At 43.2% G+C, this 19,176-nt stretch overlaps 1 protein-coding gene across 1 annotated transcript in view; it reads left to right on the top strand.

Moving 5' to 3' along the window:
• Window positions 1-162: 162 nt before the first annotated feature.
• The window catches only part of PECR (peroxisomal trans-2-enoyl-CoA reductase), a 31,097-nt gene continuing 12,083 nt past the window's right edge, over window positions 163-19,176 (top strand). The window contains exons 1-4 of the mRNA XM_067570051.1: window positions 163-318; window positions 3,236-3,369; window positions 17,139-17,304; window positions 17,995-18,076. Of these exons, the coding sequence (XP_067426152.1) occupies window positions 189-318; window positions 3,236-3,369; window positions 17,139-17,304; window positions 17,995-18,076 (512 nt within the window). The 5' untranslated portion in view covers window positions 163-188. The remainder of the gene's footprint in view (window positions 319-3,235; window positions 3,370-17,138; window positions 17,305-17,994; window positions 18,077-19,176) is intronic.

The raw sequence follows: 19,176 nt of genomic DNA, 5'->3' as shown, positions 1-19,176 counted from the left end.
GCGGCCGAGGGCGCTGTCCCCAGCCAGGGTCACGGGCTGGGGGACGAAGCTCCTGCCGGCGCAGCCTCCCTCCGAGTGCCCGTGGCAGGGCCTGGGGGCGGGGCCACGTGCGCGGGGCGGGGCGGAGCCAATGGGGAGCCAATGGGGCGGGGCGGGGCGTGGCGGCGGTCCGGCGCTGCGCGGCTAAGATGGCGGCTCCGGGCAGCGGCGGTTGCTGCCGGGTCTTGGCGGCCGGGCTGTTCCGTAACCGGGTGGCCATCGTGACCGGCGGCGGCACCGGCATCGGCAAGGCCATCAGCGCCGACCTGCTGGGCCTAGGTGGGGAGCGGGGCCGGGGGCCGGGCGTGGGGGACGGGGCGGAGAAGGGGGAGCCCGTCCCCTGAGGAGGCGGGGGTGGGGGAGAAGGAAGCAGGGACCCCCCTGCCCAGATGAGTGGGGGAGGAAGCTACCCAGACCCCTCGCAGAGATGCTTTACAAACACCCATTCAGGCTCTGGTCACCCTGGGATCCTGGTCTCTCTTGCAAAGATGGGGGGAAACTGAGGCACGCAGCATAGCTAAGTAACTTGACTAAGGTTCCCTGGCAAACCTGTGGCAGAGACAGAAGCCGGATCATTTAACTCCCAGCTCTACAGAGCGGGCAAGGAGAGTGCCAGCGCTGGCTTGGGAGGAGGAGAGTCACGCACTCAGTCACGGGTGGTGGTTGTTCTCTGGTCCCTGGAGGCCTCCTCTCAAAATTCTCACCTGGATTAGCCTGTAATAAGATCCAAGCCTGAGGTGGTACACTGGCAGGTGGAAATGCATTTGTTGTGACATCGGGGAAACAAAAGTTGCCCCGGTTTAAGTAACTCCCACTTTGTGACTGGCACAAGCACCTCTTAGCTGTAAACAAAGCTAAGTGGATGAACAGTCTTCAATCAGTTTAGCTGAATTCGGTAATTTACTTGATTTAAAACTCAATACAGATGAACTAGTACAAATTTGGTGGTTAAGTAATGCCTCAGTCTCTGAACTTCCTATATCTGCTGCAAGAGCTTTTAGAACTGGAGTGCCTTAGAATTGCCGCCTCACCTGTAAGCTTGGAGAAAAGGCATACCTCATGTAAATAGTCATGCCAAAGTGTCTTGATGTTGCAATATGCATCTTGTTGCCATGGGCGTGTCATGGACTTTTTTTGTAATCGCTGATCCGGGATTACTGCTTGGAAGATTTTATTTGTCCCTGATCTGTTTGTAATAGTCCATGGCTAAGCCCCTTGCAACACATTTCCACAGTATTTCAACACCCAGTATTTTGCAATGACTTTTGTTAGAGTTCTCGGGCAAGGTCCTGAAATGCTTACTACTGGGCATAGTACTTATTCCTGAGTACATTCACTGATTTCCACGGGTACGCTCTTGGTAGTTAGCACAATGCCTGGTAATAAAGAATTTGCAAGAATGAGTCTTTAATGCTTTGCATCAGCTGAAATCTGGGCATAACAACTTTTCCAATGTTGTTTATTTCTAATCCATGTACTTGGCAAAATATGTGCCCAAAATCTGCACTGGTGTTGCTTTGGCATAGGTCAAGACTAGAATCTAATATGCCTTATATAGCCACATAACACTTGATTTTTCTTTTGTAAATCATAAGCAGAAACTAGTTGGTTATTCATTCCCATTCGCTACTTCGAATGTATTAACAGTTTTCATCTAATATAAGTGCCATATTTCACCTAGATGTACTGTTATACAGATAATTAGTATTTTTTGTTTGCTCTTGTTCATTGGCTCATCTTTCATAAATCTTTGCTGAATTAGTGTTACCCATTAACTGGTGATCAGAAATGCTGCTTCTGGAATGGCAAGACTTTGAACACTGCTGCTCTAAGTGGTACTCAAAGTTCATGAATAACTTGACTCCTTCAGTCAGGTTGTTGTGAAAAGGACTGGAGTTCCTGCTAACAGGCAGGAGACTTAAGTCTGAGCAGGATTTATAAATCTGCTAACATAAGACAATAGCACTGGGTGACTGAAACATTAATTTCTAGTTCCAAAGGGGTAGTCATGTTAGTCTGTATATAGCAAAAACAACGAGAGTTTTGTAGCACCTTAAAGACTAACAAATTTCTGCAGGCATAAGCTTTCGTGATGCACCCGACGAAGTGGGTTGCAGCCCACAAAAGCTTATGCCCACAGAAATTTGTTAGTCTTTAAGGTGCTACAAAACTCTCGTTTTTACTAATTTCTAGGGGCATGCTGCTGGCATACTTCCCTCTATGTTAATGTCAGGAAATAATGAGGCATCAACTTCACCCCTGGCACAAGTCCACAGAAATCATTGGAGTTACACCAGGGATGAATTTGGCCTGGTTTGTGTACTTCATAAAGTAAAACCTTAAATGAAGTTTTAAAGTAGTCTTGAACACTGGCAGACTATGTGAATCTAATTTGTTTGAAGGCGTCTAGATCTTAGCAAACAAGTGTCCACACATAGTGCCAACTGTAGTGTTATTTTGCTAATTGTCCCCCATCCTCCTGCATGTTGAGCTTTGAAAGCCGAAGATTAAAAGGTTCATGGAAACTGAGCTCCTTCTTTTCCCACTCTATCCAGCTCAGGATGGTAAGGAACACTGGAGCAGCATATGGGAAGCTTTCACTACTGCTCTCCATAATGTAGCTCTTCTGCATGTAAAGAAGTTTGGTCTCTAGGGCCATAACCCAGCGACTTTTTTGGGCATTAGATTCATATACTACTAACTGAGCTCCAGTAAATTGGGTTTTGTGTATGTTGGTACGAGTGTTTTAAGTATCTTTGTTTGAACATTTTTTATTAACAATTCTGAGGGTAATAATTCATAGGTGGGGCAGCCTTGGATACAGACAACAAAGTAATGACTCTGTGTGCTGGGTTCATTCAATAACTTACAGGCCTCCTTAATAACTTCAGCAGCTGGAGAGCAGAGTGGAAGCAATTTACAGCCAAATTTTCAATTACTCCCTTTACCACCTTGGGACCCTGCAAATAAGCCTTACTTTGATTGTAGATCCTTCTTACCTCCAGAACTTAAATGAGGGAAAGAGATGAGAACCCAGAGAGACCAGAAAGTAACACTGACTGATGATCTCTAACTTCTAAGCATCTGTTAATGAGCTGCCAGTCTTATTAGAGACCTCTGATCTTATTAAATGTCTAATACAACTGTCCTATTTGAACAGCTTTTGTCTAAAGGATTTTTGGTTTTGTTTTGGCAGGTTGCAATGTAGTTATTGCCTCTCGTAAACTTGATAGATTGCAAGCTGCGGCAAAAGAGTTGGCTGCTAAAATCTCTTCCACAAATCCAGTCAAAGTGACCCCCATACAGTGCAACATCCGTAAAGAAGAGGAGGTAAAGCAGACTGAGTGCTCTTTTGTTTAAAATGTTAAAGATATGTTGAGGCTAGTAGAGTTGTCTGAAGTCCTCAAAGGCTCTTACCTGATCTTACTCAGAAGAAGGAGTCCCTTAGAATAGATCAAGTAAATGCATTGTAGCACTTTTTTTATTTATTGTTACAAACATTTAATTGCAGGGAAAGAGAAGACAGAAAGGGCTGAAATTAATCATTTCCTGGAGGTTGTCTATCACTGAAGGAAATGATTGCATTGGATACACACCCACCTGATCCTAATGGGTTGATTCTACTCAGTGCTCCAGAGAAATGTGTATGTGGAGGGGCATAAAACCCTCAATGGCCCTGCAGAAAATGTCTTTGACCTCATATTTGATGGTCATTTGAACCCTGTCTGCGTGAGTAAGAATCACTGTACCTAAACATCTAGCTCCATGTATACCCATTGCAGTTATTCATGGTCAGCTCACTTCTTGCCTCCTGGGACGGCAGGGCCTGCCAGCATCTCATGGGACAGAGAAGTCAAATGTTCACTACTCCCCTGAGGTCAGGGGAAAATCAGGCATTTTGAGGTTGGGTAAGCCTTTGTTCAATGGTAAATGTAGACTCTACATGCCAAACATCGGGAGCTAAATAGCAGCATTTGGTTCTTTCAGAAGTCTTGTAACAGGACCATCCTGGTGACCCTATGATTACTTTGTAGGGAAACAACTTGGGGTCCAAGTGGGTGAGCTATGGAGCTAGTGTACTCAGCACTGGAATGGGGACTGGAATGCCTCATGTTGCTCTGCACAGTACTCCAATGCTGCTCCCACATAGGTCTAAGGAAAATCACTGAGATATAGAGCCTGCAGTGTGTACTGTAAAACTGTGTGAGATTCACCTCCTTTAGGCAACTTTTTTTAAGCAGGAAATTACTTGTAATTTGAATGGTCTTCTGTGTGACCAAAAATTTACTGAAAATCCTAAATGCATCTCATGGCTGCAGGTCTTCATGCTTGTAGATCATGGGGCTCAGACTGAAAGTGATTGACACAGGCTTGATTAACTGTTAACTAACTGGCTGAATCCTGGATAGCCAACTTCTTTTGAATTAAGAAGTGATTGACAACTTTAGTGACAACAATGTCATTAAGCCCAATTGAGAGCTAAGGAGTGGGAGACAGGTAATCTGGCTTTTTCTAAGGATTCTGACCTCAATACCTAGTTAAAATTGAAGAAAGCTTTAGTAATTTAAGACTGAAGATGAACTGTGTGCCAATCTCTAGGTCTCTCTGAAGTCTGGCAGGCGAATGAAGTCTGATTTGTCTGCTTGTTGTTGCACCTATAAATAAACATTAAAAAATGTAATGATTGAATCTGACCTTTTTTTCTATTACAATCTTGAATGTGTTCATGAAAACTCCTAAACATCCTGATTTATGGTCGTGATCCTTGATTCATCTGGTGAATTCTTTCTTAACCATTCAAAGCCTCAAAACACAACCAAATTTAAAAGCATATACATACCTACCCTTCAATAGTTCTATAAAATCTAAACCCATCTGGTCAATTTTACTACCATAAAACAACTAGCCTAAAAGAATAGAACAAAACACACACAAGGTGCCACAGTGAATCCACAGAGGTAGGAAAAGAAAGCTGGAGACCCTACTTCCAGCCATATGCAGTAATCATTAGATATTCATAATTTTCACTTTTATTTTTTGTGATCATCTAGTCTGACCTCTTGCATAATGGGGGCCGTAGAATTTTACCAAGTAATTCCTGCATCAAGTCCAATAACTTTTATGGTAGAATTAGAACATATCTCTGAAAGGCATCAGTCTTGTTCAAAATACTTCGTTCTAAGGATTAATAACCCTCACTGTTAAAAATTTGTGCTATATTTCCAATATGAATGTCTAGTTTCAACTTCCAGATATTGGCTTTTGTTACAAATTTGTGTGCTATATTAAAGAATCCTCTATCAGATATCTTCTCCCCATATAGATACTCACAGACTGATCAAATTACTCTGAACTTTCTTTTTGATGAGCTAAATAGAGTGAGTTTACATCTTGCACTGTATGGCATGTTTTCCAGTCCTCGAATCATTCTTGTGGCTTTTCTCTGTACCCTCTCTAGCTTCTCAGCGTCGTCCTTGAGGTGTGGACAGCAGAACTAGATGTACTTCCCTCCCTAACATATATAGTCTGACTTCAAAGAAATTTGCTATTCATGAGAAATCCTGAATAAGGAAATGCAACTTTCATCCTATGTTCCTTAAGTACAACCTATAATTCTTCTTTCATTAACTTCAGTGCTATTTGTTGCATTCATGGGTTCCCATTTAAGTTGTGTGTGTTTAACATTCTCTACTACTGGACTTTCTAAGGATTACTGCATTGTCACCATTTAATTCTTTCCTAAAATCAAACAGATATTTGAGCAACCTATTGCTCCAGTTTCTAAATCGTATTTGTTTGAGTGAAGGCTACCACGGTACTTCCTCAGGCCAACAGTGTCTGCAAGTACTGTGTGCAGTGCATTTGGCCACCTTTCGGTGGATGGGGTGAAAATGTTTTTGGAGTGCACACCACCAACCTCTAATCTAAGGAGTAATATAGGTAAGTTCTGAAAAGTCCTCTCTGTCCTTGAATTGAAGGAGGATGGCTGCGATGTGAGTCTGTCAGAGGAGGGATCCAGTGAAAATATGGGGGATTCTTAGGAAGAGGAAGTGGCAGTGGGGGAGGAGGGAGGTTGTGTCCCTGTGGACTAGTCCTGAGTAGAGCTGAGACTGTACAGAAGACTCATCACAGCAGTTTTAAGTGTCATATTGTATTTGTATTACAGTATAAGAACAAAAGACCTGTCTTTTTTTTTTTGGCTGCAATCTCCTCACCTTTGCGATTTCTCAAATTAAATGCTTGGAAAAGTAAACCTTCCTATTTAAAAATATAGAACCACACAAAGTCCGACAAATCAGATACAGGAGCAAGGCACCTCTTCTCTCCTTGAGTCCTTCATTGCTCCAATGGCCAGTAAGAATTTTGTCCCAGTTGTAACTCCAGTTAAGATAAACTGGAGCAGAGATTCTTGAGTAAAGGAGGAGGATGAAATTGCTTTCAGAATTGCCAAAAGATTTCTTATTCTGCTATTATGAATCTCCAAATAGCCCACCTTGTTTGAAGATGACATAGCGTTCGCTCTGCCTTGTCTGCCCTAGTTTAAAACTGCATAATGTAAAGCTTTTCAGGATGCATCTCTCCACATGTAGCTTGTACTTGGGCTGTCAGAGCTTTCTTCAACCTGCAAAGTGCTGAAGAAACCATATTGAGTGCTGCAGGAGGAGATTTATGCTAACCATCAGAGGAATAACTTAGTGAATGTAGGTTTTGATGTTTCTTTTAATCTTTATCTTCAGGGGCCTTCTTGCTTTCTAGCTAAACTGTCTTTTCACCAAGTATGCAAGAAATAATCCTGCTTGCTGATGAAGTCCTTTCATAAACAGTGCATCACCTGTCGGTTTCCTTTAATTAAAAGGACAATGCTGCTGCCTCATTGTCTTGTTTCTAGTTGTTTTACAATACAGTATTTTGTAAAGTGTTGCAAATCTGTTTTAAGGCTACTGGGAAAAGGAATTCTAGAACACTGCTGTGTAAAGAACACCTGTGGTTTCCCTCTTCTTTTTCGTGAGTGGAGGGGTGTTTCATCCGGAACTGCAAATTTGGGTCTCTGATGATTTATTTTGGAATAGCATATATGGTGACCACTGTGGGTTCAAGTCATTTTAGTGACTTGGATTGAATACTGGCTATTACAGATGGGAAGGGAAGAGTGCGTGCGGCTTCTGCTGACCAAGATCCAAACTTAAATGGCTGTGTATCCCTTGTGTCAGGCCAAACCCTTTCCCCGAAGTTCCAAGGAACCTATTACTGTTTAACTCTAGAATCCCACTCTGTAGACTGCCGGGATGAGGGAGCCCCACATTCCCTCCCCCTGGCTTCTGAGAGAGGAATGGGCTCTTCCCTACCCACTTGATGTTTGGAGGAAGAGTTCCCACTGCCCCTCATCTCCTGTGTAGCAGTGGAGAAAGGGAGGAGTTGAGGCTTCTTTTCTGCCCCCTGCATAATCAAGGTACAGGATCCAGGAGAGTTTTGCTGGCTTCTTTCTCCTCCCCTTTCATGGGAGAGGGGTGGCCTTGTCTGCCTAGCACCTGCTTCTCCACTGCCTCTACAAGAATCAAAGACAGGGTCTGTACCTACAGTGCCACCAGGTCTTTCTTCCAAGCATAGCTAAGCTGGGATTCTTGCTGTGCCTGAGACCAACCAGGCACTCTTAGCATTCTTTGGACAGCATCGGAGTCCCCTACTTCAGGATAGCAAAAACTGTCCCGGGTGAGGAGGCAGGGGAACTGATGTTAAAACCCAGATTTAAAACCAGCTGGCTGAATACCTTACAGACAAGGCCCCTTGGGAAGAAGAGGAATCCCCGTATATTCTCATTGCAGCTATGCTGAGTACTGTAGCTCATCTGAGTATTTAGTAATGGCTTCTTTTTCCAAGTAACCTAAAATCCTCAAGCTTTACTGTAACTCCCGCCACTAACAGTTAAATGTAGCCTGCATAGGTATATAAATACTTAATGTCTATCATGCATGGAGTCTGCAGTGGAAGGATGTGGTTTGACAAACGGTGGGTAAGGGATTCCCATTGCATTTAAAATAGCAGCTGATAACACACAGTGAACTTCCCCAATCTCATGTGAAAGGGTCTCTTGTTTTGATCCACAAATGGCACAATTACTAGCCTTTGAGTCTCTGCACTCTATCAATTACCCACTGCGTTTCTTAATGTTTTGTGACCATTAGTGAACTTACCTCCCCACGTCTCTCTCTTTTGAAGCATAGTAGGTCAGTTTATTATCCCCATTTCACAGGTGAGGAAACTGCATGCCACAATGTGATGTGGTTAGTCCAAGGTCACAGAGTGAGTCAGTGTCAGATTGGAACCCTGGCTGCTTCTGTTATTTTGTTTATCTTTATCAGAATTGACCCGCGAGGTGATTGGATAATCTAATGTATGTCGCTGCTTCTGGAGAGGAAGTCTCTGCTAGTTGGACACTGAAAATCCATACAGGGAGAATTCCAAATTCAGGATCAATACAGAACTCTTTCCTTCCTTCCCCCTTGTGAGCTGTAATTGTTCCTGCCAATAAATCCTTCTCTGTCACTGCACTGGCTGTGGTTACTGTAACCAGAAGAAACCCTGCAGTGATATCAAAATTCGCATTCATTTGGTGAATTATTTAGAGGACAGCTGTAGTGTGAAAGTATGGAAGCTGCTGGGCTGGACTGGAGATGTAGACAGCAAAGGCTGACACACAGAAAACAGGACTGTTTTATTTATATTTTTTTATTTTACTGTGACAAAATAGTGAGGAAGTAGACACTAGAATGATGTTTTGGTTAAAACCCCAAAAAGGTCTGTGTTGGAGAATAAATAGCTTACTTTAATATGTTCAGTTCTACCCTTCTCTTATTACTTTCTTCCTCCCCAAAAGACCTTGTGTTATGGGGGGCGGGGATGGATATGACTTTGTCCAGAATAAGTCATTCCCACTCCTTAAGTCTGCCAGGGTAGATTGTAAGCAGGGCCCCGTGCCTTCTACAGCTGCAGAATTGTGCTCTGCAATCTCTTTTATTTTTTGTTTTTTCAAATAAAGTTTCTAGTCCCATTTAATAGCTCTGAAAAAGCATGCTCTGAGGTCTTGTCTAAACATAAAAGTTGCACTGCTTTTACTCTAAATTGGTTTTTAAACTGATTTAGTTATATGGGTGCAAAACCCTGTGGAGAAACTTACTTCGGTTTATGACTAGAATACTTAGGTTTGGCTTAAGCCTAAAGAATTTAAACTAAATCAACATAAACCAGGCTTAGGTCAGCTAAAAGTGTCCACACAGCCTCTTGCACCCGTTTAACAGTATCAATTTTAAAAATTAGACCGTTAAACTGATAATCCTTTAGTGTAACCAGTACAAATGCTTTCTTCCGTAGCATGCAGTGTTGTGTAAGCTCGAAAGCTTGTCTTTCTCACCAACAGAAATTGGTCCAATAAATGATATTACTTCACCCACCTTGTCCTTCTTCCTGAGTGACATTCTGAAACAACAACTCTGAGAGGTGTGATGTACCTCATTTAGCTCAGCGGGGTGTTTACTCTGAAATCATAAAAATGACTATTTAAATGTCAAAACTATTAGCTGTTTCAGGGTTTACTGTTCTAGCAACAAAATGCTACAAAATGTTTTAGCTACAAAATGTCTATCCTGCTATTCTAACCTGCCTCCTGTACTCCTCTGGGAAACAGAGCTTAATACATTGTCTAATTTGAGTTTGGCATACCTTCCATCCCTTTTGTATCTAGATAACAAGCTACTGGACTGATCATATTATTAATTTACAAGCTTTTAATTGTGTATCTAAAGCTGCTGCAGGATTTCCAATGTGTCACACCCAAGTGGAACACACAAGGCATCAGTCACTGGGCATGTGGAAGGCACTTTTCCTTCCACTAAAGACTGAGCATTCACCATTCCCAGCACTCTGTTCACAGGGTCCAAGTTGGCGTTCAGTCACCAGTAAACTTGATTTAATTCAGACTTCAGTCATTTTGGAGATTTCTTTGTTTAGCTCCTTTCCTACAGGGAAGTTCATTCTCATTGTCTGTTACAGCAGTTACTCCCATCTTATTAAAGCAGTTTGACTTGGTATCAGTCACACTGGTATTCCTGTATGTATGTTCTGATTAATAGCGGGGGAAGGCTGCTGATTAGTACCTGAATTAAGCATTGCCACTCATTGTGATGGTTAATAAATTATAGTTCATAACTAAATCCTTGACTCTCCACTTTTTAATGCTCTAATAATGCAGATGTAAATACACCATTAACTTAAAATCTTAAGATTTTTATTTGGGGATATAAGCTTTCAGCCATATAGTACCTGTCATCCAAAGTGTATATAAGAGTCCGTTCACCCACTACTGAAATGCAGCTACTTCTGAAAAGGAACATAGTTGCTGTTTAATAGTATACAGCAGCACTACACACAGTTCAGGACAAAAGGTAAAGAAGCCCATCTCACAGTGAAACTCTCCAAGGGGAATTTTAGGCAGGTAGTATGCACCTACTTAAGTTGGAACACTTGAGTAAGGACATTAAGCTCTAGTCTTGTGTTTATTTTCATTGTCATGTTGTTTCACTGTTTTTATTTTGTTGAATAAAAAGCTCACTCAGTTGTATTGCTCACACTTTTCCCACCTCACCTTCACTGACAGGCCATGATTCTGGACAATAGTTGAAATAATCACGAATAATGTGTTAACAATTTCTGTGGAGAAAAGTAAGAGATGAGTTTCTTTGGGCAAAATGTTCTCCTACTACATAGTAATAACTAAAAGTTGGCACTTACAGAGTTTTAACTTTTTTAGTGTGCTGTAGGCTGAATATTTTATTCGGTGACTAGTAGTTTATTTAATCACCTGTTAGACTTCGTAGTCACTTGTTTGAACTCTGTCAAGTTCAAGGAACTTTCTCTGTTCTCCTTTATGGCATAGTTATGGAGTTGATCTGCACTTTGTTAGTTGCTTTGTTGGTGAGATACAGGTCACACACTTCCCTCTTTGTTTCTGATGCTGCTGTATATTGCCAGCTCAATATATGAGAAGGATGCTGAATGATGTTCTTTCCCCTATAGGCTCTTGAATCTGCCTGGTCAGCAGGACATTCCCATTACCCAGTCTTTTGTCTGTTTCACGTGACCACAGATGCTAGATTAACTCTACATCTTCTGCTTGGCTGTGGATAAATGGTACTCAGAACCTTGTTATGACAGCTAATGCAGAACGGGTTAAATGAGTTATATGAAAAAAAAATGGAGCAAAATAATTGATGCAAGGAATAATTGGATAGGCAGCTGTTCAAATGGTCTCTAATTCCTTCCATTTTAATAAAAAATACAAATGTGTATCTAAATCACTTCAGTATTTAATGCTTAGTGTTTTCTCTTCAAAGGTCTCTATGAAGTATTAGGGCTTGTCTACATGGAAGGAGGGGATTAGTCCACGTTAACTCATTAGTCCAGTGGGAAAATGCCTGTATGTACACAAATGCAGAGTTAGTGTGCTCTGATAAATTGCGTTATTGGAAACTCAAGACCTCTTTCAAAGAGTACTAAGTTTCATGTGAACGGAGTTATTCTATTATTCATGTGCACGCAGTGCACTACTCTGGCATTCCTCCAGCTGCTATCCCACACTGCTTTGCAGGAGTCTGTTACTGACCTGTCTGTTTACCTTTTTGCCCTCTATTGCTCAAGGGGTCAAGTTGGCCAGATGTCTCTTTCCCCCATTTAAAAACTGGTATGGGATCAGAATTTGCCCATTTGCTCCTGAATTTGAATATATCAACACCACTGCAATATTATTCAAGAAGCCTTACAACATACCTCAAACAGCTGTTTGGAACCGTTCTGAGACCCCAGGTCTCCTCACCATATGGGAAGAAGCATCAGGCTCAGGAGGACTTACACTAAAACCAGGGATGCCAGGAAAGAGTCTGGGTAAGGAAATGTAACCTGCCCATTTTTTTGAGGCGCTGTGCAGGATTTTGAGCAATTATACCATTACTGAACCCAAGGAGGTTGTGCACCCTACACCATCTTCCCTCCGCTCCACTACTGAGAATAAGCAGCAAGTGTCATCAGAGGACCACCTTGAGGAATGCAGTGAAGAGCTCTCCCTGGAAAGCCAGGATCTATTTGGGACTCAGGATTTGAGGATGGCCATGTAGGAAGCAAGCCTGATTCCAGCCAGAAACCCAGGCTAGGACTGAGGAGGCAGATCCTATGGAGGGAACCTCTGCATGTAAGTATCTATCTATGCTGCGGTACTAGCTTCTGTTCTGGTGTCCCATGGCTATAGCCAGTCTTTGGCAGCCTTTCCAAGTCTCCAGCCCCTGCCTCTCTTCCTCATCCCCCACATACATGTTTTCAAAATGGCGGCTGCTTCAGTTGGGCAGTCTGCTTCTGTCTCATACTAAAGCCCTGACCATTGACTGCTTACAAGCACATGCCACAGGGGGCACATACCTATTTTTGTTTTCCCTCCCTGCGTTTGTCCTGCCTAGTAAACGCCCCCATTCGCCTGCTTAAAATAGTAGCTGGCAGCATGACACAGCTGCAAATTCTGCCACGCCCTACCTCTCCTTCTCTTCCCTTCCACAGCATGTTTGAATAATGAGTTGGTTTGTGAAATTCAGTTTGAGACAGTGGTTTCGGGGGGGGAAAGTTGGTTCCTATTTTTGTTTACATGAGGTTGACATGGACATTGCATGCCTGCAAAGAGTACACCCCCTGTTTAGGTATAAATGCTCTGTAACATGCAGGAAAAGAAGTGATAGCAAAGCCATACAGCTTAGTATGCTTTCACAGGCTCACGTAGAGAGGGACTGGGAGCAGATACGGCTTCAAACAATGAGCGCAGACCCTGATTTGTTTTTCTCTACACTTTCAGCATGTCTGCTGGGGAGACAAAACAGAATCTAAGACTAAGAATTGCCTTTTTTTTTTTTTTTTTTTTTTTTTTTTAAATCCAGATGTTCTGTGGGTAGTTGCACAGTTATTGTCCTTTGTATAACTCACTATTCCCTTCCACTCCTGCAGCACTTCTGGGGAGGCCATCTTGGTGATTAACTTCACAGTCTATCTGGTTTGCCCTTTTGGCTCTTTGAATAAAGCCACTCTTTGCCCACTAGTCACCTGCATCAGTGTAAAATCGTCAAGATTCTGGACAGCCTGAGGGACATTTGGAGGGGATTACTATCCAGCTTGCTCCCAGATGCTCCCCGTCAACCCTTCCAACACCATATAAGCACCTCCAAGGCACAACCCAAACTGCAAAGCCAAACCAAACCAGGAACATAATTCCCAACATTCCATGTCCTCCAAGGCACAAGTGCAAACCCATACAGAATATACCACATGCCCAAAAATCTCTGTGTAGCCCTCCTTACGCATTCACCACTTACCAGCTCTGAGGTCACTCCAAGACTGGGAGGAATCCTAGAGAGGGGAAATCAGAAATACATGTTTAAAAACTAATAGCTACTTTGGAATTTGAACAATAATCTCTTTTACTTATTTCCCTGCTCCCCCAGCCACAACACCTGTAGCAGCAAACTCTCAAGGACAGGACCTTTATCCACAGCTGAGTGGCTGGATAACCTGATGGAGAAGAAATAGAAAACTCGGCATGAAATATTTGCAAACCTCATTGCAGAGTGCTCCAAAAATTGAAAACAAAGGAGAGGTGAAGGTTCTGTTTGAGGTCTGGGAGAGGGAGAAGAAGACAGGGAGCTATCTTGAGACAGCGTTGCAGTGGCCAGAGACACTCTAGAGAAAGACAGGGACGTGCAGAGGCAATACAGACTCAGAATGCACTCCTGCAGTGCATGCTGCTAGTGGGGACACAGACAATCCAGTGCCCTCTTCCAGGACCGAGCTGTGTTCTGCAGCCCCTGGACAATACAGGATGCTGGGAACTCCAGCATATGTTCCTGGTTGTACCCCACACCTGTGCTTCCAGAGGCCATTCCCTTCCCTGGCCCAGGTTCAGGGGAGTGAGAACAATTGCTCCTGGGAGCCCAGCTCTGTCAAGCCATCTAATACCCTTGATAACTTTGAGCCCTGGACACTATACACTGGAATGCAGAAAAACACAGAAGAGACACAGGTAGATTGGAGACCCAATTGGTGCGTTCTGCCCTCCACTGTACTGTCACTTCAAAGCTTTGTTTCACTGGTATTTTAATTAAAGGTTTATTTCTGGTTGTTAAATAATTGTTTAATAATAAAAACAGTTAAACAAATTATGCATAAGGAGTTGGCATTGCATGGTACACACAAACAATATGAATTTTGTATGTTAAAGGTTTTTACAAAAGTACAAGGCAAGATCAAGTGAGTGCTACAATGGGCCGGTTCCTTCACTCATAAAGGAAGCTGCAATGCTCATAATCCCTCCTCCCAGAAAAAAGATGTACGTCCATCTGCACATTTTCAGATCAGAGCCAAATCAAGAAGAATAGGCATCCCGCATAGTCCTGCTCTGACTGCTACTCAAACTGGTGATCAAGTCTCTGCATCTCAGCCTCAAACCCAGCGTGCAGGCTTTCTCCCTTACTCTCACAAATAGTGTGCAAAATACAACATGCAGCTATAATCTTGGGCAAGATTTTTGCCTGCAGCTTCCAACATAGCCCATATACAGCACCACCATCCTTTCAGACTGCCAAATGCACACTCCACTGTCATTTTGCAATGCTGAGGTGTTAGCTAAGCAGTTCCCTCTTTCTGTCCAAGTGGCCAGTGAATGCGAAGCAGAGGGTAAGATGGATCTCAGAGGATAATCTCTGCACCATTAATGTCCCTAGTGCTTCTTGGACATTATTCATTATTCTGGGACATTTTATTCATTACGGTAAATAGAGCTGCGTTCCAAAGATTGTAGCATTGTGGACCCTTCCACGCTGCATTTATATTTGTTAATCTGCCATGGTGGTCCGCTAGGACTTGGAGTACCATGGAGAAATACCCCTTACTGTTCTTATGCTCTGAGGCTGAGTGTGGGTGGCAAACATCCCATCAGTTGCCCCAATACAGTTTGGGAAACCCATGTTTGCAAGGCAATCAATAATCTGAGCATTACCAAGCTTTATAGCCCAGCGTAGCAGTACCTTATGCATGGTACCACACAGCTGCATGACAATGGTCCCAGCAGTCCATCTCTCTACAATGAATTGGCTGGCTACTGGTAACATTTGAGGAGGGGCAATCTACCTCACAACAGACATGGGACACCACCTGTTGATATGCTGCCAGTGCAGCACCGAAGCTAGTTCAGTGCAGATCTCAAAAAAGGTTGCTTTCCTCAACCTGAATTTCTCTCAGAGCTGCTGGTCATCCCAGGTCTGCAGAACGATTCTTTCCCGCCAATCAGTGCTGGTTGTCTGAGCTCAGGAATGGCACTGCCTGCATCGTGCTGCTTCAGAAACAGCTCCTCTAGTAGTTGCTCAGTGTCATTCTGACCTTCCTCTTCCTTCTGCTGCCGCTTCTGGAGGAGCCACTGCTGCAGCTACATTGTCTGCTCCGTGCAGCAGGTGAAGTCCAAAAACAGTCACCTGGCTTCAAGAGCTAAAATAAAGGCCAAACAGTGTGGTGTATTTGCAGTTACTAACACAGCGTAGAGCATTGTTGGGTCCATGCTGGCTGCCCACAATTCAAAAATGGCACTAGCCCACCCACAAACAGAGGAAGTCTGGGAAGGAGAGAGCAGAATCATGGGATTTTTTAAAAATTTGAACCTATGTCCCAGAATTCAACTGCCTTCTGCCTGGCTTTTGCTATGCGTCCAACAGTGCACAGTGAGAAAAATCCTAGAATGCACACGGGTCAGCAATGAAGCAAAGGATTCTGGAATATCCTCCCAGGCTGCCACGCATACCAAACACGTGTGTGTGTGTACACAAACATACAAATTGAATGGGCACAGCCATCCCAGGTGCACGCTATTCATTTGGCTTACATATTGCACGATAATGCATTACATATTACTGCAAACTAACCCTCCTGTGTAGACAAGTCTTTAAGTATGAAAAGGTACACTTTTCAGATAAGGAAACTGAGGCAGAAAGGTTAAGTGACTAGCCCAAGACTCTGAGAGTCAGTATCAGAAGTGGCATTAAATCTAAGAATTTCTGGCTCGCTGACATGTTAGGTCACCTTTTTCTCAACTGGGAGCTGTAAGGGTTTCCTCTGGAACATGGTAGTATATTACAATAAACAGTCTGTTCTAATACTCTGTTACAGTCATTGAATACAAGTATTCTTTTCCCACTCCTCTCCTGTCAGATAGGGACCCATTTGTTTAGTCAAATATACCTTTGGCGGCAGTTAAAGAGAATGCTAGGACTGTTTTTTATTCTTTTCTCGCCTCTTCCTTTATGATGTTGTTTAATTCCAGTAACCAAAATAGACTGTGGGAGATGCAATCAATTCAACCTCCTGTTTCACTTGAGAAAGCTTATTGTTGTTTATCGATGCATTAGTGTCCTGAGCAAACGTCAAGGTCCTTTAGACAGTGAAGCTATGTATGTATAAAGATTACTCCCTCAGCTACTGAAGTGCAGCCCCATCTGGGGGTGGGATATAGTAGCCATTATGACCAGCAACACAATATGGCCACTTTTAGAACAGAAGTTGAATTTAAAATATTGTATCCATTTGAAATGGCAGTGAAGTACTGGAAGGCATCAGCCTTATATGGAATTTGGCCTGGACCCTGATCTCATAAAAAGTGCCATAGGCTTCTTAATAACTTTGAGTTTGCATGCCTCACTTTTACCATTTATCAAAAAACCTAAGCTTCAATAGTACAACGTTCCCTTTATTTCAATACTGACACTTCCAGCACGTTCCCTTTATTTCAATACTGACACTTCCAGCACCTGGGTTATTCTTGGGAGATCTCCCATCCAAATATGTACTCAGCTCAATCCTTCATTAACGAAAGCTGTCATGCTAAGCTCACAACCCGAGTTCTGGTGGAAGGCTGGTCATGGCATTGGACTCATGGTTTTTGTAGATGGAGAGCACACACTGCTAAAATGGGGATAGACAGGCTAACTCATAGACCTCTTACGTATTTTTTTAAAAATTACTTTTATTAGGTGGAAGCTTTGGTGAAATCCACGCTGGATCTGCATGGTAGGATCGATTTCCTTGTGAACAATGGAGGGGGCCAGTTCTTCAGTCCTGCTGAAGCCATCAGTTCAAAGGGCTGGAATGCTGTCATTGAAACTAATCTGACCGGGACCTTCTACTGCTGTAAAGCAGGTGAGGATTGGATGTGGCAAGAAATACCAGTAGGCAAATAATTTTAAAAGGCTGTCTGTTGTTCCCCCACCCCTTCCTCTGCTCACAGTTGCATCACGTTGGATGTCTGTTTCTATGAATCTCATCCTAAACTAAATAAATATTATATCTTTTATGAAGAGAGTGGAAGGATGGCCTTGTGACTAAAGCCAGGCCTGAAGTCAAAAGGTCTATTTCTGGTTTTGCCACAGACCTGTGTAGCCTTAGGCAAGTCACTTAGCCTCTGTCCCTGTTTTCCCTGCCGGTAAAATAGGAGTAATACTTATCTCTCAGCAGGGATGTGAGGCTAAATTTGATGCTCATGCATTATGATCCTTGGATAGACTGCTCTAGAGAAGTGCAAGTTATTATGAATGCAGAGTAGTTTAGTAGGAATCAAGATCCTAGGCCTTCCACCAGAAGTTCTGAAAGCTCTTTGCAAACACTAATAAATTGCTCTTCACATCACATACCTGTTATTCCCGTTTTCAAAATGTGGGGACTGTGGTTTAGGGAGGCAAGGTGACTTGTACAGAGCCCCACAGGAAGTCTGTGGCAGAGCTGGGACTAGACCCAGAAGTCTTGGCTCCCACTTGTCTGCTCTAATCATTAGGAAAAAATCATTGGAAAAGACGCAGATGTTGAGAAGGTTATTTTCTTCCCTTCATACAGTATACAATGCTTGGATGCAGAAGCACGGAGGAGCCATTGTCAACATTGTAGCTGTCATGGTGAAGGGGTTCCCTGGCATGTCGTAAGATTATTTACATTCCCTATCCTTTTTGACCTAGAAGTATTAACAACTTACAGCTGAGCAACCCCAGCAGGGCCTCCTTTTTGTACAAGAGATATTCTTACAGAAAATATTCACGCACTGGGCAGCAACAGGGGCTTGGAAGAGTGTGTTTTGCTCTGCCTTGACACTGTTTTTGCTGTATGTGCAGTGATTCCTCATGAGTTTAGAGGCAGCTGCAGCAATAGATTAAACCTGTGTTCCACACAAGCTGAACTATATGAAACCATGGGCTTGTCTATACTGTGCCACAGTATGGGCTATAAGGGTGGGAATTGCACAGTGTACCAGGAGCTGTTGCACACTAATTACCCTGTGTGGATGCTGCTGGGGTGAATTAGTAGGCTTGTTTGAAAGAGAATTGTATCACTGTGACTAGGTACCTGTTAGTTCACACCAACAGCGTCCACATTGGGCAGTTAGCATGCAACACTCGTGTGCTTAGTAGATCACATCCCCATGGTCTGTAATGCAGCATGGTGTAGACATAGCCTATAAGTGCAACCGCTGTTAAAGTTGTAATGTGAATGAGCGCTGCCTGTGAGCTCTATGTATGCAACTTCTGCACTGCTTCTGCTCTTGCTCCGTGGAGAGTGTCGCTGGCCTCTTCTACTGTGGATTGACTGGTTCAGCTGTCTCTAGTAACATGACCTTGGGTCATGGGGGATTGGTTGGGAAGGAGTGTTCTTTGAGTGCTTGCTCGTGTCCATTCCATGTTGGGTGTGCGCGCACTGCGTGCACAGTTGCTGGAAATGTTTCCCCTAGTGGTATCTGTGGGACTGGCTCTAGCATCCTCTGGAGCCATGTGCATATGTGCTGGTATAAGGAGCACTGCCCTATGCCCTTTCACTTCCTTCTGATCGCCCATGATGGTTGCTGGAACGCTTCTCTCTTGCCTCCGCAAGGCTTTTGCCCAGTGGTTACTTGTTTTTCTTAATAGTTTTTAGTGTATATAGTTTTTATAATTGCTGTATATAATAGTGTAAATAGTTAGTGTAGTAGCAGGGCATAAGTCCCCGTTGTCGGGAGAGTTATCATTCCTGGGGCTGGGTATGCCCTGG

Source organism: Emydura macquarii, unplaced genomic scaffold (assembly GCF_026122565.2).
Source record: "Emydura macquarii macquarii isolate MOO-44397 ecotype Brisbane River unplaced genomic scaffold, CSIRO-AGI_Emac_v2 contig_2988, whole genome shotgun sequence".
NCBI classification, from domain to species: Eukaryota; Metazoa; Chordata; order Testudines; family Chelidae; genus Emydura; species Emydura macquarii.
The sequence above is the reverse complement of the archived record's forward strand: the minus strand, read 5'-3'. Positions and strand labels throughout refer to the sequence as shown.